The 20,859-nt window shown below is 41.3% G+C and overlaps 1 protein-coding gene across 9 annotated transcripts in view; it reads left to right on the top strand.

Annotated features, from left to right (window-relative positions):
- The window catches only part of LOC104150288 (SHC-transforming protein 3), a 79,122-nt gene extending 58,563 nt beyond the window's left edge, over positions 1–20,559 (top strand). For all 9 annotated transcript variants that reach the window (XM_068927367.1, XM_009684462.2, XM_009684456.2 and 6 more), the window contains 7 exons: positions 3,246–3,297; positions 7,389–7,515; positions 8,662–8,815; positions 10,921–11,017; positions 11,947–12,141; positions 14,346–14,641; positions 18,647–20,559. In XM_068927367.1, coding sequence (XP_068783468.1) covers positions 3,246–3,297; positions 7,389–7,515; positions 8,662–8,815; positions 10,921–11,017; positions 11,947–12,141; positions 14,346–14,641; positions 18,647–18,775 — 1,050 coding nt within the window. In that variant the 3' untranslated portion in view covers positions 18,776–20,559. The remainder of the gene's footprint in view (positions 1–3,245; positions 3,298–7,388; positions 7,516–8,661; positions 8,816–10,920; positions 11,018–11,946; positions 12,142–14,345; positions 14,642–18,646) is intronic.
- Positions 20,560–20,859: the final 300 nt, after the last annotated feature.

Genomic DNA, 20,859 nt, shown 5'->3' with positions numbered 1-20,859 from the left:
AGGACAGACCTCAGCTTCTTGCGCTTTTCCCTGTTTTTATGAGCAGTCCATCCAAAGTCATGTTTTAATGGGCTCCAGAAGTATTTCTCACGCAGGAAGAAGTGGGAGAATTTTAAAACAGGGACAAGGCTCACCTCTTAGCCTAGAGCTCTGAAAGCTTTCAAATCTGGTTTAATTGAATGAGTCTACATTTTCATCAGTCATATAATTATCTGTCATTAATCAGTCATATAATACAGGTAAAGTAGTTTCTAGCCTGCCCTGTGAGTTATTTCTCTCAGCTTAACTCTGTTAAGTTGAAGACCCTTGGCACTTTCTCTCTTCATTTTGCTACTCTCAGTAAACATAAGGGCCAAGTTCAGTCTTGGTATAACTCTGCTGAACTCAGTGAAGGTCCAGGAGGAGAAAGGACATCATATCGTAATAATATGGGGAACAAAAAATGGATCAACAGCAGCTTTGAAATACAACAGATTGCCATGGATGCTGTAAATGAACAATTCCTGAAGTGGGCAGAGGAGTGATTAGCACAGTTCCCTGCCTCCGTAAGAAGATTCTTCGCTCCCCATCTGCCATCCCAAATGCTGAGTCCTGGAAACACCATTGCACACTGCCCACTGATAGAGTGATTTACCAGGGAAGAGGAGAGGAGCAGCAGCAGTAGCGATTGGATTTGGAGTAAACAAGCTCTTCCAAATGTTTTAGAGAGATAAAAATCATGCTACTGAGTCAGTGAGCTACCAGAGAAATCAAATTGCATCGTGGAAGGGAGCCTGTAAAACAGTCAGTGAAATTATAAAGCAGCCTTCCCAATAAGACCACTGCATGATGATCTCATCCTGGGGGTGGAGAGGGTAGGTGCGAGTATCTAATGATGCTCTACAGGCTTGTCTCAGTGGGCTAGTATCTGGCACAACTTTAAATCAAAAAAGCTTGTTCATAAAGCAGGTGGTTCCTTTGTCCCGAGCGCACAGGAAAGAAGACAGGACGCAAAGGACATAATTTAAGTCACAGCTTTATTAACCCATCTGGGGCCTATCCAGACATAACTTTCTTCAACCCTTCATCATTTCCACCTAGTGGAGGAATGCCATCACAAAAAACTTATCTCCCCAAAACAACTGGGCCCATAAGCTCATTCCCTTATTTGAGATTTAAAGTGGAAGAAGAAAGGTGCTAGACATGAGAAGCCCACATCTGTTCCCAAGCTTCTTCAGAGGATACTTCCCTTATATTGCATTTTGAAGTCTGGTTTATTTGGAAGCTAGACTCCCCCCACTCCTCGCCCCATCCAGTTTTCTGCTCTGGGTGTCTGCTACACATTGGTGCCAGCAATTAGCTTTGCAACTTTCCTCCCACTCCCTAAGCATTAATTACCTTCATCATTCAAAATATATCCATTGGAGAAGCGTTCCACAGCCTTGGAGAACAGCTTGAGTACCACATATATTTTTGCAATATTCCCCTTTGCAATGAGTCAGATAGTTTCAGGCTTTGTCAGTACATGTGAGCTTAAAATGGCTCCACCAAATCCTTTCATGTACCATTTCAGAATCATTTTTAGTTCACTTCCAAGACAGTGTTTGGATCCGCTCTAGTTCTCTCCAGGCTCCCTTATGATACACCAAACATTTTTCATCCATGATCATTTCAGGTGGCTGTTTCCAGGCCACTAAACAAGACACCTGCTTTTGGAGATGCCTGTTGAAATTTCAGAGACATCTCATAAGTCAGGTCTCTCAGGGGTCCTTGAGGAGAGCATTTTTTCAGGTGCAAGCCCTATTTCAGTCCAGCTGATGCCTCCAAATGTTTAAACCACAATGCAATTTCTTTTAGGCTTAATGTACAGCACATTCACACTTGTCTTCAGCTGATGCTGAAAATCTCTGGCTTCAATGTATGCACTAGATATATCTGTACCAGTAAATAAAATGATCCATGGACTGTCTTCATTGCCTAGAGACCAAACAGCACAGGACAATTTGCATCCGTACTTCCATACTATGGCTTCTTGGGATTGGTGCCCAGCCGGTGCTATTCCCTTAGACGGTTCCAGGGCACTACCTGGGGAACTGGCACAGCTAGGCAGGGGAGAGTACTGACAGTTAAGCAGTGTGGACAAGTGTGGGGCAACTCTCAGGCCTGCAGCTTGTCTCTATTTACTGTTATAGACATAGCCACTTTTCTCTGCCTATTACTTGTTGATATGCCTCATTATTTCCACTGAAGTCATTGCCCAGACACTATGTCACTGGATGCATAAGAAATTACTAGACAAAGAGCTAGGGCTATTCTTCTCTCTTCTGTTTTTTTTTTTTGTTTTGTTTTGTTTTTATTTTTTTCTTACAGACCAACCTCATTATTGCCGTGTCTGAGTGTCTTCCAGTAGTGCATTAAGTGATATGGCTACACATCTGACATCAGAGCCATAAATGTGCTTCATCCTTTCCATTATCCTCTCCTTAGGAAGGGACCTGTGTATGCAGCACAGTGATTTGTTTTGGGAGGGGTATGTGTGTGCTTGTATTAGAGAAAGCTAAGTTAAAGAAATCTGTCATGTAATTCAAAATTGGTATGTGTTGTGACATTAGATCTTGAGATAATATGTTCAGTGGTCTTGGACCAGTCCCCTGGGGATGCTTTGACTAGATATGCACTGCCAACTGCAGTGTGCCCTGTATTTAGTTCAGCTAGCTTTAGATATACATGACTAGCCAGGCACGTCAGGAAATCATGGATCTAACCAACTTCCTAGTTGAATCAAGTGTATCTGGCATTTTCCAGATGCGCCAGTAAACCTGACATTTCCCCAGAGTGTTGCCGTTTCACCTGCAGGATGATAAAAGTCTGCTCTGCTTGTGCATGGGAGCGGGAGGGTGGGCAGAGAGCGAGCAAGAAATCACTAGAGAAGATGTGAGCCTGCTCTTGCCAGAAAATCCACCTGGCATGTGGGAATGGGGACTGCTGGGAGCAGCCCATGGGTAGGGAGAGTGTCTTGGGAGGCTGCTGATCGCTGATTCGCACTCTGGGGAAAGCAAAGTGATGGGATCAGTATCAAAACCCACAAACTTTTTTTGCAGTAAATGAGAAGCTGCAGGTTTCCAAGCAGTAGATAACTGTAGTGCTAGACATGTCATATTGAGATCCTACCCACAAGAATATGTACACTGTGGACTATGATCTTTTCCTATGATCAGTGCAAACATTTTTTTGCATTCATTATAGATATCTTAATTTTTTGACAGGATACAACTGACTATGTTGCATATGTAGCTAAGGACCCTGTTAATCGGCGAGGTAAGTTAGAAATGTCTATTTGGCATCTTTTTTTCCTTTGAGAAACATGAATTATTCATAGTGTAATTTACTCCATTTTTTTGAGAAAAAAAATAAATATAACTCAATAAAAAGATTGCCTTTGGCAGAGTCATGGAACAATTGTGTGGCAATAAAGGAACCGCCATACACAAGTTGGTTCTGAAACTGAACGGATCTTAGCTGTGGTTCATCTCTAAGTATCACTTAGATTCTCTTCATGTCTTAAATCAAGAGCTTGCTAGTTTTGGCAGTGTGAACTTCTAGGCAACAGCTGTCTCATACCTAAACTCAATTAAGATGCAAGAACTAAGCAGTCCTCTGATTAAGTCTTCTGATTAAGAGGCTGGATCTGTTAGATCTTCTCAGTATATGCCTAATCCTTCCTGACAGCATCAGATTCCTTATCAAATAGTGAGCTTTCTAGCCGACTTGCTGGAGGCTGTCCTCTTTCTCAGTGCGGTTTTATTCAAGGAGATGCCTAGCTCTATTATTTTCATAGAGATCAGTCAGGTATAAGGCACCTTTTGTTGGTTGTTTTCAAAGACTGAGATGCAGTTCATGTTGTCAAAAATAAAGCTAAATTATAAAAAGTGTAAATTATAGTCTGAAATAACAGATACAGAAAACACTCTTCACTTGAAATGCAGAAAGCATCACTAGGTCTTGGTATGAGGTACAGAGTGTTGTATAATGTACCTGAGAATCTATTTATTATTCATAGATTCATAGGAAAAAAAAGACTAGCTCCAAAAAAAGACTCAAGTGCATCCAGTGAGATTTCTTCAGAATTTAGACACTTTAACTCCAAAATCACAAACCTGCAAACCCTTAGCTGCCACCTAACCATGGACATGACTAACTCAATGGCTTCCACATTTTGTGACCTTTAATTATTTAATTATTTAATTAGATACCTCAACAACCTGTTGTATCCATGTGCAGAAATGTCCAGTCTTGGCAGTGTTAGCTCATAGATAATACATGCACTAAACATTCTAATATGCTGAATGTAAGTCAAATGATTAGAAAACTTATGAGGGGATTACGATGTGGAGATGGTTCAGTTCCTTGCCATGCCTGTGTGTTTCAGCCTCACAAATCTTTTGTTAGAAAGGCTCAGGCACCAGACTGTAGGCTGTTCTGTGTGGAACTGCTCTCAACCCCTTTTCTTTAGCTGAACCATTCTTCAAAACTGGAGATTAATTTAGTCACCCTGAGAGATCTCAGCAGTAACCTAGAGGGCCAGCATCGCAGACCAGACATGGGCACTGTGGGGTCTGGAGCAGCCCTGTGTTCTGTCTTCTGTTCCTGTGTGAATGGATTTTATCTAAAAGCTGTTTCATGAACTACGTTCCTTATATCTAACTTGAATTTGTTTAGCCTTAGCTTCCTGCCACTGTTTCTTGTTATGCTGGTCTCTCCTAGATTGAGGAGTCAAAGTTTAAACACCTGATACTATCTTCCCAGGGATGTATTTATGAGCTGTGATCAAGTCGCCCCTCAGTTTTCTTTACAAAAGGTTTAGCAGAGTGAATTCTGCAGGTCTCCAACTGCAGTACCTGTCCTCCATCCTTCAAATCATTTTTGTTCTTCCATCTTAAATTTTTCTGCATTGTTTTCAAAATGCAGATCAATGCTAGTTATGTTTGGAGTAATTTAGTGTTAGTCTCACCGATCTGTAATAGAGATCACACCTTCCTATTTTTGTCTGCTTTTGGCCTCTTCATTAACCAGTTTTGTCATTAGCAATTTGTGCTGCAGCGTAGTACTTTTTTTCTCGTGTGAAATTCTCTTACACTCCAATCCTTAATCCCTCAGAGTCAGAGTTTGCACAACAGATTTCCCCCATGTGTGTATACATCAGTGGTCTGCAGATCTGTGACTTCGCATGTGGCTGGCATTAAAGCATTTTGTTTTTCAAGGAGTTTAGCTTACCAAAGGATCCTTGATCGCCTTTTTCACCATCGCTGGCCATTCTGTCAGTCTTTGTGTTACTTGGAAAACACGTTAGAAGTGAGTTCAAATGTGCTTCCATATCTAGTGAAAATGTTACTGCTGCTATTATTGACACCAAGACCCATGCTGTAAGAGAGCTTGCACATGCATATTAGTTGCATATCTTCCCAAAAGTGGGAAAGCTCTCTTCTTAGAGTTTTATATTCTGCATCTAGCAAGCTAAAGGCTTCTGCGTCTGACTTCTGCTGTACCATATGCAGGGAAGCATCTTCGTGTCAGCCAAACATTCTTGTCCTTTTACGAGAAGCGCATCTCTTACCTGCCGAAAGTCCATTCATGTATCCAAGGAAACAGGTTATTCATTATGTCACCTACTGAAGCTACTTAAAAAAAATGACTCATGCTTCATTCCAGGCAGGCTTAGCAGTGAGTGATGTAGCCTCTTTAAATACCCGCTCCTGCTAAAGGGTGAAAAAAATTGTGGTTCTGACCTAACTTCTTTCCGTCCACATTCATGAAGATATGTCTGTACCTTATCTGAGGATGGATTGCCCAGCACTGCCAACAGAGGTGCAGGGAGGGCAAACAGCAAATAGCCGGCTGCTAGCCAGGAATGTGAACCTCTAAATCCACTTTCAACCTGCAGTTCGGGACCTGTGCCCCAAATCAGACACTGCCTCAGTTTGCTGGTGGGCACAGTAGATGCTGTAAGGTGAGAACATCTCTGGGTCTGTTTAGCAAGGCAGCGCGGTGACTTGTTCCATCTCGTGCTACCTCCGGTGCTGCTAATGAGGGAGTGACAGTTTGGTGCCTTCGTAGCTCTGTACCTGCAGAGCTGCAGGTTTCTTGGCCCTTTATTCTGACCTCTTCAGAAGTCCATCCAGCAGACCAGCCTCTGGAAGGCCATTGCTAAACTTTCTTCACCTCCTGTATAGCTTTAACTGACAAAATTACACAGCTGCACGCAAATTATTTGCACGCAACCCTTTTCTGTAGGACACTGGCATCTGAAGCTCTTGATTCCAGTGAGCTGGGCACTGCACACATACTAAAATGCAGTTCTTCAATGGAAGAATTTATATTCAAACTAGTAAAGCGGTCGGGAGACAGGAGTTAATGACTTTGACTAAGGTATCACGGTACTACGCAGGGCTTGGAAAAGAACCAGATCCTCAACGGCAATCCAGGCTCTAACCAGCAAGCCGTGTACTTGTCCAGCAATGAATATAGAATACGAACTCACTTGGGCTTTTCTTAATATCATTGAGGTATTAATTCAGCCCTTTAGCTTCTAGCTCTTAAAAACCATCTGCAGGATGATACGTCTGAGCCACTCTGTTTTTAAAACTGGAACTGCTTTGGCTGCTCAGACAGTGGATAGAAGTTTCTCAGTCTCCCGCAGGACAGAGCTTGTGTTGCCAGTTGTCCTTACTGCCCCCATCATGGCAGGTTCAGAGAGATGGCACACAAAAGAGTGCTGAAATAAGCCAATTTCCTGGTTCTTTGCTATCAAGTGCTCCCATAATTTGCTAGCAGTGACTCTGTGGCAAGCAGGAAAAGGTCCCAGTCCTCTCTATTACTGGAATCATATCAAGGCCCAGGATCTGGGAAGTATCAGAGTTATGGCTCCTCTCCGCACCTGTATTTTGGGAAACTGTAGAAACTCAAAGTGACGGCCTTGCAAACTCGGGATGATTAGGTTTTAAAACTAACGTGGGGGTAAAATTGAGGAAAGCAAAGAAAGCTTGGAGTAGTTGGATTTTTTCGTCACTAAATCTCAACTTAAAGCTGCAAGGTCTCATATAACCTATTGCATTCAGATGCAAGTGAAAGCAGTTTTGTGAAATTTTATGAGATTTCCTGTCTTCATGCATGTGTTAAAATTGTGGAACTGATTTCTGGTCTCACCTACTGCAGTTATACACCATAGCAATTCTATTTAACCTTTAAAGGCCCTGTTGTCTGAAATTCACTGTAGCTGATCTGGGTTTTAGTGAAATGTGCACCACCATGAATAGTGCAGCTATGCCGGACCTGTTGGTCTTTTGTCATAGGTTAGTGCATCCAGGCATAATATCAATAACGATTTGCATGTGTCAACCTTTTTCATTTAGCTTGCCATATCCTGGAATGTTGCGATGGCCTGGCACAGGATGTCATCAGCACCATAGGGCAAGCCTTTGAGCTTCGATTTAAGCAATACTTACGATGTCCCTCGAAGACGCCTACTTTCCAGGATCGGTGAGTACGACTGCAGAAGACTGCTAAAGAATCTGATTTAGGTTTGTATTTACATAGTAAAATGTGCTGTGGGCAAATCGCTGGAGAAGGACAGGACTTAAATACTTAAATAAGAGATTTCTGCTGAATTAGCAAAGCAGGGTTTGCCTAATGAATATAAAAGGAGTACAGTCACTTTAAAAGAATGTTTAAATATGCATTTTATAGTGAACTTATTGAAAAGTTCATGCATTTTCCATTGTAGTTAGTAGATAGTGTTGGATGGCCAAGAGTGGATGTCATGTGTGGCAATTCCTCCTCGTTTTTACTGTCATAGCAGCTCTGTCAATTCAGATTCAGTAAACTAGAGTTACTGGGCTTTCAAAATGACTAATGATGTTTCACTATTTCTGATATTAGCCAAGGTGAAGTTTGTAGGAATATAATGTATTGTAGACAGGCTTTGACTGCGTTCCTCTCTGGAGAATACAAAAGCTGTCTATTCATGTATGTTTAACAGGCTAGGATAAAACATTCTCTTTTCTTTAGTGAGCTGTGGTTTTGAAATGCATTGGTATATGCTCACTAATATTAGTGTAAACCCAATGATCTGGTACCCTGTGTGATTTCTTACATCAAAGTAAAATGAGTGCATGGTGAATATAAAATGCTACTTATTTTCATCTGGAAGCATTCTGTACTCGCTTTAGACTGGTGTAAATGACTGTTAAATGTAGAGTAAAACTGCAAATCTGATCTCTCGACTTCATGGAGTTCTTCCAGATTTACATCTGTGTTAGAGCAGCCATAATTAAAGACAATGTTTAGAATTTAGTCAGTCAATCAAGTAACAATATTACAAATGCTGCAGTGAGGTTAAATACAATAGTCTGTTAATTCATTTTTAATGGCACTTATTATTAAGGCTGAGTGAAAACATCCTTTAGTCAGCATAAAGAAATTCATTGATTGCAAAGTGCGTTTCGATTAAGTTTGTCTAAACAGAGAGGGTCTGCTGTCTGATCCCTCATTCCTTCCTGACTTGTAAGTGTAGCTGAATTGTCAAAATAATATGCAGTAGTGACCCCCTGACAGACATGTCATGCTGCAAGTGCTCATAAGCACTTTGCAAGTAATGGGCAAAATAAAGCAGTCACTTTCTTACAGGATGCAGAGTTTTGATGAGCCGTGGATGGAGGAAGAGGGAGAGGCAGCAGAACATCCATATTACAACAACGTCCCAAATAAAATGCCCCCTCCTGGCGGCTTCATTGATGCCAGACTCAAAGCGAGACTTCCCACTGCTGCGGATACAGCTCAGGTCAGTGCAATTGCATCTCTGCCCTCCTGCTGCTAATCTGAAATTGAAAAGTGATAGGTATTTTAAGACGGATGCAATGGGAACATTTATAGCCTACAACCTTCATGTGTGGCCAGTTTCCTTTTGAAAGAGGGAGCATCAACAATCTAGGGGGCAACGAATTAGGCAGGTTCGGGACAAACAAAAGGAGGTGAGTTCTTCATGGTACTAAAGGGTTACACAGGTTCAAGGAAGAGAAATCCACTGAGGGTTACTAACTTGCAGTGGTTTGCTCAGAGTTTCAAATGATATCTGGGACAATATATAGGAGATCCATGATCTCTCTTAGCCTTGCTCTTTCATTTGTTTTTGGCCACTGTAAGAAACAAGATATTGGACTAGGTGGAGATTTTATTTGAAAAGCCAGGATCACTCCTCCATGTTTTTATGATTTCTACATTTTTACTTATCAGCATGAGTAAAAAAATGAAAGATGATCTCTTATTCTGTGGAAGTGAAATCAGCCATGGTGGGGGTGGGGATGAGAAACTGGGGGGATAGAAGACTGCCATGCCCCTGGACAGGATTGCTGGATGGAAGGAGTTGTTGGCTACCATCTATAGACTCCTGGCATTAGCTCTGGAACTGTGAAGGTCTCCTCTCTCTTGCCCCTCACAGAACTGTGAGTACAAGCATAGTGGGCTTTATCTCTTTTCGGACCAACCCTAAAAGTGCTGTTGAAGGCATTGGCCTCAACCAATCTCAGCTAGCTGCTTGCAGATCAGCACCTCAGTTTGGTTCTGCAGGCCTCGCCCATTGCAACAGAACTCAACATTTAGCCTTTTTACTGAATCATTACAACTTTAGGCTCTTCTCATTGGTTGGCAGGCTCTGTGAGCCCCAGAGCTGTTCTCCTGGCTCACCCTCACTGTCATACCAAACATTTCATGCTACCTCCAATCTCTGATATGAAAGGACTTTGAACCTTGATTTAAGATGCAGGCAATGGCAATATTAACAAAACTAGAATCAAAAGAGCTCAAATTCTGTTGGCTAGCTGAAATCGTCACCTCTTTCTTTCCTCCCTCACCCCTTCATTATAACTGTTACAGGTAAGAAGAGAGATAACTGCAATTCAGTGTAATGAATCCTGTACTATGTGATTTTGGTGTGGCTGAGCAGGCTTAGCCGGTGGCCGGTGGCCTTGCGGAGCCTAGGGAAATCAGCAGGGCCCTGCTCAGCCCTTGGTACGTCTCTGCCCTCACACTGACTCAAGGAGTGTGAGCTGAATGAGTTGCACTTCTCTGTGCAGAGGCACGTGGTGGTGGTTGGAGCCTAGACCCTACTCTTTCTGCTCTCCCAGCAGGTTGGTATGGTAAGGAGTGCACATGACCTGCGAAAAGATTTGATGCAGAACTGTTTAAACAGTCTAGTGCAGTCATTATTAACAGTTAATTATGTTAATAACTCAGTAGCAGTCAGTATTTAGCCAGGCTCCTAGATAGGTTTTGCATCCCACATTGAACTCTGTGGTGCTGAGGCTCAATGTAGTGGCACATGAACATCTGGTTTAAAGTCAGCTCGGATATTTCTGCTGGCATGGCCATCAGACATTTGACTGCAATATCAACATGGCCACTGAAGACGAGTTTTCAGATCCAGCACAACTCTGCTTAAGTGACAGAAAGGCCTTGTCTAGAGAAAGCATCCTCCCTTCAACACCTAGCTGAATCCCCTAGTACCGGTGTGAGTTTCCAGCTGGTGCTCTGGAGGGTGTTTGGGGCGTCTTCTGATCCCGCATCTGGTTTCTGTGGAGCACTTGTCCCCAGGGGTGGTTTGTCAGATCTTGCTGTGTGAAGACAACTGTACTGAAGGAGATGATGTGTCATTTGAGATTGCAGGGCTTAGTAAAAGCAGGAAGGAGGGAAGTTTACATGAAGGCAACCAGTATTACCTTACTCCTACACAAATGCATTCATGAAACATATATTCTGACACCACGATGAATCAGCAATGAAGAGTGGGTGTACATAGAATATAACTAAGGAAATCATCAAAGCCACTCATAATATATCCCAGTGTTTTAAAGGTAGTTGAAGATTTCTTTGTGTGTGTGTCCCTTCTAGTCTGCAGCGGGAGTGGGAAGAGAGCAAACCTATTATCAGAGTCGGCACCTAGGAGACAAATTTAGTGAAGACTGGCATCACGGGCCTGTTAAACAAGGTGAGTTTCACTACTCGTAGGTGCTAATATGCAGGTGGTCTTGGATGGGCAAAGTGCATGAAAGTCTGATGCCTCAAGGTCTTTGGGCAGTGATCTGCACTTTGTTGATGATACATGTCCTTTGCCATGAATTTTAGTGTTGGTTTCAGTGAAAGGTATTTGCTAAGTACCCGTGGACAAATTATTTTATGCACACTTTCATAAAAACTTACGTTTTGCAGAATGGTTCATAATTTGTGTAGCCCCCAAGCTTCAGCCTGCTCTGAACCCTGTCTAAATTGCTATGTCTTAAAAGCCTATGGTATTGAAAGGCAGACCATTTGGTCCATTCCAAAAATCTGACCCATCGTAAATGTTTAAGACGGAATTTCCAAAGGAAGTGCTTAAAATCAGCAACCCTTCCAAAAATGTAGAAAGGTGTGTGTGTTTGCACTGCGCTCTACAAATGATTTGTAAATAACAAGCCATGCATAATTTCCCTGTTGTTGTTGTCTACGAATTATAAGCAAATCACATCAGTTAAAACATCTATATGAAGTTTCACCCTTTCCACATTTACTTCATGGCTTTCCTGTGTTTCTGGGGACACTTTCTTTTCAAATGCCAGAATTTGTTCTCTGTTGCTAATCTACATGAATCTGGAGATTTTATTCAATTTCCTTCTCTCATGACTTCCCAACACATCAGCTTTGAAACTCACATTCTTTATTTTCAAAAATTCACTTTTCTCATGGAAAAAAAATGAGACACAGTTCTGCCTTCGTTTATCAACATTTTTTTTGACTAGGCCCAGCAGTTATTTTCTTTTCATCTCCCATTCCAGGGAATTTTAAAACTGTGCTAATGATGTGTGATATTATCTGGTCATTCTAAAAACAATGTTCTACCAAAAATAGAAATAGAAAAAAAGGGGGATTTGAATTTTCTAGGATCTTTGGATGTTTATAGCATGCCAGAAGGGAAATCACAAGTAACCCCGACGGCAGAGATGCCAACGTACGTGAACACCCAGCATATAAATATGGATGCTCTATTGGCACTTCAGGCAGATGCTGAAAGTACCTTCGGTGGAACAACTGATAATACCAAAGAGAGCAGCCCAGGAAAGGATCTATTTGACATGAGTGAGTTCCCTCCCTTTTCATTCCCTTCCTAATAAGAGACCTAATATGTTTACGCATTTATTTTGTCTTTAAAGAATTCAGAAACTCCCTCAATGGAATTTTAGTACTCCTGGGGGATTCATGGTGAATTTTGGAATTTGTGGTGCTTGTTCATCTCTGACTGAGTTCAAAATAAGCATGGCCAAAGATTTGAAACTAGTTTGTATTAGATGTGTGCTAAGCTGAGTTGCAGCCTGTGTTATCTTTAGTGTCATGGGCAACAATGTCAGAAGGAAAATAAGGTCGGGAGCCTCCTCGTGAAGGGGACTGAAAGAGTGAGTGGCTGGAGAATCAGCTTCTGCCAGCCTTGCCGGTATGCTACTGGGTAGCAAAGCTATGCTACAGAGACTTGGTGCAACAAGGCAACTGGAAGGCAAATTATAAAAACATGTTATCCCATGCTCTGGATAGACCTACGACCTGATCTAGCTATCTGTTTTAACTCTGAAGTCAGCTGTTATGAAATCAATATCATAGCCGTAACCTTAAAATAATGTTTTAAGCATCAGTCATAATTTGATGTTGGTGCTATCCTTACATATATTTCTCAGCCATGAACAGATTGTATTTAGCAGAAAGGATGGGGAAAGCAGAAAACTTTCCCTGTTGTTCCACTCTTCCTACCTCCAGTCAATTGCTGTTCAATTGCAATTCAGTTCACATCATTAACAGGCAGTGAGACAAAGCAGTTAGTACTTATATGTTACTTGTAAATTAACATATCTACATTTCTATTAGCTCAGTATACATAGAACTGTCCTCTGGGAATGTATTTGCTGAGATATGACTGACAGTGCTTTCTAGCGAGAGGGAAGAAAGTTAGAGAGGGTACCTGTCTGTGAAGAATGATCTGCAATGAGAAAAGTTTGTTCTATGAAATGAGGGATGTTAACCTTGATTTCCTGTGTTCCATGTCCTTAAAACATGCACATGCTTGCCTCCATTTTGTACACATTCTTTTCCTAAAAATAAGGAAAACTGACTTCTTATCTTCCAGCCTGCATTAATCTTTATTAGCCATTGGATCACAAGGGAGAAAAATGGTATTAGAAAATGTGTCAACTAGCCCCATGTTAACATGGTTTGTTAAGTTAAACGTGCTGGGCTTTGTGCAGACTGCATTGTAGTAAAGTCATAGCTTAGTTGGATTTAAAGAGTTAGCTAAGGTATCAACAAGCTGTGACAGCATAATATTTACTCTGTTTCTCTGAGCTAAATTAACCCCATGTGGCCCCATGCAACCACTGTATATTCGTAGCCTCTGAGCAGTCTTTTTAGAGCTGCTATATTGCTTCCTGGTCCTGCTCTGCAGATGTCCTCTGGTAAGTCTAATGGGCACAAAACAACATATCTTTTTAATACTAGTTGGTCAGATGAAAGTCTGAAAGGGAAAATAGCTTTTGATAAGCCACCACAGCATACAATGAAGCATACACTGACCTATTTCTGCAAGACTGTTGGGATATTTAATGACACATCTTTCCCTTCCAATCTAGAGAAAGTAAGATTGAGTTCAGGGGTTAGCTGAGGTTTAAAACATGCTTCCTCAAGGATGATTTCAGTTAGCTAAATCACAGTAAAGATGTTAGCCTGTGTCTGTTAGGAAGAGGCGTAGACTGAGAAATAAGGGCTACAGATCCCTTCTAGACATACCCTTAGGCTGGAGACTCAGTAATGGATAATTGTTAAATGAATATGTTGTTTGAAGAGGGACCAGATACGAGCATAATAACTTTGGCTACCCATATTATGCAATTTATTTGAAATGAAATTGTCTGACGTAACTGTCAAGACAAAAGGAGAACTCTGCCCTGTACCCGAGCCTATAAATACAACTGTTGACAATATCTTATTTTTGCCATTACTGAAATAGAATCAGTACCTTTCAAAAGCTCATAGCAAGGTTGGCTCTGATTTTTATCAGCATCTTTCTGTGCATACTGTAAATTCTTAACTTATTGCATTCCTCAGTCTTAATATGTTCCATAAATCGGTGGGCCTAGCAGTACATCCCTTCTAGCAGTACATCCCTTAGTTTTTCATAAGGATAAAAGGAAGTGGCTATTACACAAAATAAATCCAGTTAGAAACAACTGGGATATCACTATCTTGCAATATAGCTTACCTCTGAATGATCTTGCATTTGTTTCTATGTCCGCACCCAGAACCATTTGAAGATGCTCTCAAGAACCAAACATCTGAGCCTGTGTTGAGTAAGGCCACCTCCACTGAATGTACCAGTCCTCTTTTATCCAGAGCAGCTGACTGGACTACAATGGAGGAGCTGAGTACAGAGCCTTGGTATCAAGGAGAGATGAGCAGGAAAGAAGCAGAACAGCTGTTAAAGAAATGTGGAGATTTCCTTGTGAGGAAAAGTACCACGAATCCAGGCTCCTATGTGCTGACTGGCATGCATAACGGACAAGCCAAGCATCTTCTTTTGGTGGATCCAGAAGGAACTGTAAGTGCTGACTCCCGAATAATAGTAAGGGAGGTTTCTGACTTGACGCATTTTGTATACATATGTTTAATCTTGTTTACAGCTTATTCACACCTGGTCATAATCACAGCCTCATATAAGGTGCCATCACATCTCTAATTCTCTCCCTGATGTTTAGCAGATCTACTGCATGATTTCTGCAGGCTGCAAGGAGCGTTAGGAGCTGTTTTGCTATCAAGGTCAAGCTTTGTCACTGTAATACAGTCTTGGCATCAGAAGTTTAGCTAAGTCACTTTTGTTGCCTTCTTGCTGAGAAGTGGCTATGGCTGTGCAAGTTGGGACAGCCTTTGCGTCTGAAATTTCCATATGCTGTCTCTGTTAGACAGACTATAGACCATGCCCTGCAGGCCATTTGTTTTCCCTGGAAATGTTTCCTGCCCTTAGCCTGGGAGACAAACGGGATAAAACTGATCCATCTCTTTGCAGCACAAGGACTCCCTTAGGTGAGGAAGGGAGCTTCCCGGCTGCAGAATGGTGAGGGCAAAGAAACTCCAGCTCCTCCAGCTCTCCTGTCGTGCTTCTGCAGAGGCTTAGCCTCATCTGAGACTGTACATAAAGTGTTGCCACATACTTTATTCTTGGCTCCTAGTAGCAGACAGCTGGCAACTCCTCTTCTTTGTAAAAGACAACCTTAAACGACAAGCCCCAAAGCAATTGAGAAACTCCAGGAAAGGAGGTGGTCTGCTGGCATCCATTTCAGCTGAAAAACTTGCAGAAGACCAGCAGAATTCTGTTGATCCTGTAGAGTGTAAATGCTGTAATGAGAAATGGCCATGATGCTTGTTGTAATTATACGTACCACAAGAGGGCAGTCAAACGATGTTTTAAAGCACTTACATGACAGCTGCGCGGTCCTAGGCTTCACTGAGACACCAGCCTGGGAAACTGGGTGCGGAGTGTCTTAGAGAGGGACCTCATTCACTAAAATTTTGCCAGCTATTTTGTCACTTCTTCAGTAGGGCCTCCTAACTTTCTCTTCAAGATAAATATTCAAATAGCTGTTGCAGGGCACCGAAAGGCAAAGGATATCTATATCTGCTGCTGTTCTTACTAACAGGGAGTACCAAGGCTCTCTGATCCCCAGGCCATTTTGCTGGTGTGGGTGAAGGATGGAGACTCTCAGCTTTTCTTCACTGCTTCTAAGGGCAGCACTAATTTACCCCCCTCCCTACCTAGAGACCTGCTTCTTGTATGCATCTCTCCATCTCTCAGTCTTTTGGTACTGTACCACCATGCCCTAAAGCCTTCCCTACCTCCTCCTTTCCCAGAGGGCAGGGTAGAGAGAATAACAACAGCAATCTGTACAAAAGGCTTAGTATGTCAAAATGTTCTTCCCGTTTCCCAGCTGCACCTTTGCTCAGGTTATGCTCTGCTTACCAGGGAAGGAGCTTGCTAGGTCTTGGACCCCTTTCATTGCCTTTCCAGTGTCCCCATATCCAGTAAGGAAGAAGCTAGTGTGTCTCATTTGGTAGTGTCTAGGGAATTTGATTCATCGTCCACAGATACTTCACAGAGAGGGCTGGGAAACTCTTATCCTGCCCATAAGGCAGTCTTCCAGCTTGCTCCTCTGTTGGAAAAAATTGGATGTCATGGCAGGATGTGCCTCCAGCAAGGCACCTCTGCCTCCTGCCACCCCTCAGTAGGATGAGCAGCGGATGCAATGTGGATGTAACACCATCAGAAATCCCTTGTCTCCGCCAAGAAAGCCCCTGAAACACTGAATAAAGAACTAAAGTACTTGTTTCATAACGGCCTCAGAAAGCTTCACAAACATCCATTAATTGAGGCGCATGGACAAACAGCACTGAACTGAGTTCATACCCCTTCCTGTTGAAGTGGAGGCTGCTGGGGATTAAGCGAGTAGCGGTTGTATTTACAAACAGGGTAGGGAAACTTTCAACTGCAACTAAAAGTGGGGAAGGGGGCTCCAAACATGAAACAGTTCATTTTGGAAGAGACCTGAGTACTTCTAGCTAGCAGGCTCTTCATAGCCTTCGGATGAAGATCAGGAGGAAGTGGGCAGCGCAGCATCTTGCACAGTCATGGCACAGTGCACTGGTTATTTCTGCTGCTTTGTGGGAGCGTCAAAGACACTGCTCTCGCAGGAGTCCACTTAAGGAGGCACCACTTGATAAGAGCCAGTTTCCTATGGCAGTATTTAGGTTAGCTGGGCTGTCTCTATAGGATTAATGGGATCCAGGCGCAGCTGTTGAGCAGCTTGTCAGAGCAGAGCACAGTCAATAAAATGCAAGTGTAGAGCAGGCCTGAGTAGCATGCCAGTGGCTTGCATTTCTTCCATGTGGCCTTGGCATAATTATTTATGAAACTCATGCATACAAAGAGGGCCTGGCCATTGATTAGCACGCACAAAATTAGCCAGTGATATGTTGCAACACTGAAAGGCTTGTTTTCAGAGCAGAGTCAACGGACCTGTTGCTTCTACCCTGATCCAGCTCACAAAAAGAGCCTCTAGTTCAAGGTAAGTGGTGCTTAAAACTGAAGATTGCAGGCTTTTTGCTGAATTTAGAATGAGAGCTTGAACTCTGGTCAAGTAGACCAGAAGAGCATATTGTTTTAGGATGAGAACACTCTCAGTTGAATTGAACTGACTGAAAAGGTGGCACTGTTTTAAAGATATCCAGTAATTTTGAAAATATAGGTTTGAATAAATACAGCTGGTGATGTTTCAGCAGTATGTTTCAGAAGTCATGAGATCCTGATGGTTTTCTTCACTGACATTGCTACATGCAGACCAAGCTAACAGGGTCGTTTGCATCAAGGTTATTTGTTGCTTATTTTTCCTGTGACAGCCTGTCCTAAGTTGCTGATAGTTTTGCCAGCATTTAATTGTACAGACTGAAATATTTCAGGTGAGGTGCTCGCTACAGCATAAATTGATTTTGGAAAGTTTTAACAAAAGTTGTTATCTCTTGCTGAAAAAAAGTTCAAAGAAAATAGATGACATCCTTCATTTTAAAGAAGTGTTCATACACTTTTTGCTGGGACATCCCACAGCCATCCCAGTGTGAACCTTTATTGTGGCACGACATTTGCATGAGAGACCCAATGTTCTTCCTGGGGAAGCTGCATGCCTTAACTCACTTTAAACATAGGAAGCAAACGTTTTGTGAAGATGTAGTTATACAATTAAAGATCGTTTTGTAATATAAATTAATTTTTGACCTGCCTTAACTTTAGACTGCTTGACCTTGCAATATCAGTGTTCTCGTCTCATGGACGTAATAATACACTTAGCAGGATGCCAGTGCAGAGTGCTGGTAAATGTGCTGGGAAAATGCTGTTCCCTTCTCAGAAGTGTTTGAATTTCGAAAGCCCAAGTGGGTGCTATGCAGCACAGGGCAAACACAAGCCAAACACAGATGATGACTGGATCACTTCTGGGAGAAGGGAGTTTATCAAGCAGAAGTGAGGCAAGTCTTTTGGCATCTCAAGAAGCAGGCCTTTGTGAGGAAAAACACAAAGTTGCCAGAGCACGGAGAGAAGAGTTGTGGTCTGGCACCTCTCTATAGGTCTCTCTGGAGGGACAGCTCTTTGTAATGAAAGAGGTGAAAATACTTGAAAGCAGGAGGTCATTTCTGGAGGAAGAAATGTTGATCTAAAATTCCAGCTTTCAGTGAAATAAAATGTTCTGAAAGTTTTCAGGCAGGCTTGTTAATGGCAGACCGGCCCATAGATAGCAAGCAAAATGTCTATTTGGAGAGAACAGAGGGAGACACAGAAGAATTTACTCCAGAAACAGCCAAACTTCCACAGATTTTGATGGGAGAAGATCCCATCTCTTAAGATGGGATCTTTTTAAGATCAATTTCTTAGAACTGGGGATAAAAAAACAAAGACATGATTAATTGTTTTGTTTTATTCTTAGAGAATTTTAGTGCAAAGTTGAGGGAAGAAAAGTATTTTGCCCCTTCTTTAATGTTTTCTCTTGCATCCTCTTTTTTAAAGGTTCGTACAAAAGATCGTGTCTTTGACAGCATAAGTCATCTCATCAACCATCACCTTGAGAATAATTTGCCAATAGTTTCTTCTGGGAGTGAACTCTGCCTGCAGCAGCCTGCTGAGAGGAAACACTGACTCCAGATAACTCTTTTAGCTTTTGTAACTTGCAAGCTGTCACTGGTGGAAACTGCAGATCTGAAAACATGTACATTAAAAAAAAAAGCATATTCGTATATATTTCGCCAGTATGTTTTCTTTAGGTTTAAGAAGCCCCATTTCACACGATACACTTGAAAATTCTTAATGCTTTATGTGGACATGAAGTCACAACAGAAGGCTTTCTTAAAAAGTAATTTCAATTAAAATTGTTCCGATTCTCTAATGTGAATATTGATAGTGTATATATACACATTATATATAAATACAGTATATATTTATATTTTTCAAGTCAGTCTCTTGAAGGTATGGAACTTCTGTGCCATGTGTTTTTAACAGAAGAAACATGCCAATTGTGATTGCTCAGATAAAAATAGAATTCAGCAATCTCAATTTCTTGAGAAACTAAATATTGGGAATCTTATTTATAATTTTATCGAATAAGCACAATTACGGGGAGAACACAGAATGGTGTACATTGGTTAACTACCAAGGAGATTGAATTCAGCAACTAGTATTCCAACACGGAAATTTAGCATAAAACGGTTTTTAAAAGCGTTATTCAGTGTCGCTGATTTCAAAAGCATTTTATCTTTCTGATGTTTGAATTCTTATATGATGCTATTCAAAACATTTGTAACTTGCTTTAACAATGACTTGATGTGATCTCTCTGTGTACGAGGTATGTGCATTTGATTTTTCTAACAATTATATAACTTAATATTCTGCAACTTTAATTTATTAATCTGAGTGCTAAGGTTATTTACAAGTAGTTCTCTGCTTATGGTGAAGATTTAGGTGTCCTTGACTACCAGTCTCCAATGAGATGTTATGTTCTGATTAGACAAGTTCAAATAAATTGTGTTTAATAGGTTTAATACAAGATGTACATGGTTGGTCAAAGACATAGGTGAAGAATCTTTTCTTCTTATAAACAGTGAAAACTATCATGAGTCAGTGATCAGTTTTGCAAACGATGTCACTTGGATTTACTAAGTTATTAGGTACCTCTTCCCAAGGTACCGCTTGAAGGTGGCCTTCAGCACATGCTAGGTATTACAAATGTACTGCTTATCTCTAGATATCAAGTTGGAAAATATATACACTAGAGATGTATTTTTGGCAGAAATATCCTTGGCTTTTGGTATTGGAAAGTGTTTTAACGAACGTTTGTGCTGTTCAAACCCAAGCACTGTATGAATTTACTTTCCTATTGTATGAACCTTAGTTCTTATTTATGTAGTGTCATCAAGAGCCACATTCAATTTGCATTTTAATGAGCAGGCAGAGATTGTGCCAGGATAGCCATCATCAGAATTTATCCTTTTGTGTCCCAAGGTCTTCTCTAGCATCAAGTCTTCAAACTTGATCCAGAAAGGCTGAGACTCAGCAGGATGAGTCTAGGTTAAGCACCTGCCTACCTTCAAGAAGTCAATAGGACTACTTAAAGTTAGATTTGGCTTTAAGAATTTGCTAAATTGGGATAAAGTTGACAGAAGGATTCACTTAGAATCCATTCAGATAGGATTGTTGTGATAAATTTCTGAAATAATTTTCTTGTGCTTTCTGCTTTTAAATATAGTAAAGTTGCCACTTGGGAAGTTTGTTTTTGTTTGATCTCACGAACAAAAATGATTAAGGCATCTAAGACTAATCATGTGACACATGCAATAAAAGTACATTTACTTCTGTAATCAAGACATTCAGAAGCCAAACTGGGGCATTCAGTGAACCAGATACTCTGATTCATTTTATTACACATATTTATTTATTATTACACATATTTATTAGTTATTAGTTGAAATTTCTAGGTTTGGGTAGGCACTGAGAGCGAAGGAAAGAAATTAAATGCTGCATTGCAACCCAAATTAGCATGGCAGTGAGGAGAATGGATATTTTCGAAGTTGCTTCAATCGTTTACCAGTTTGGAAAGTGCAAGGGAAAATGAAGAAATCTAGCAGTAGCCATCCAACTGTTCTGGCCATGATTGTAGGACGGGAAATATTTTGTTCTGCTGAGTGTGCTTACACCGTGAAAAGTGACTCCATTGACATGGGTGCCCT

This window comes from Struthio camelus, chromosome Z, assembly GCF_040807025.1.
Source record: "Struthio camelus isolate bStrCam1 chromosome Z, bStrCam1.hap1, whole genome shotgun sequence".
In the NCBI taxonomy this organism is placed as follows: Eukaryota; Metazoa; Chordata; class Aves; order Struthioniformes; family Struthionidae; genus Struthio; species Struthio camelus.
This window is presented reverse-complemented; position numbering and strand designations above follow the sequence as displayed.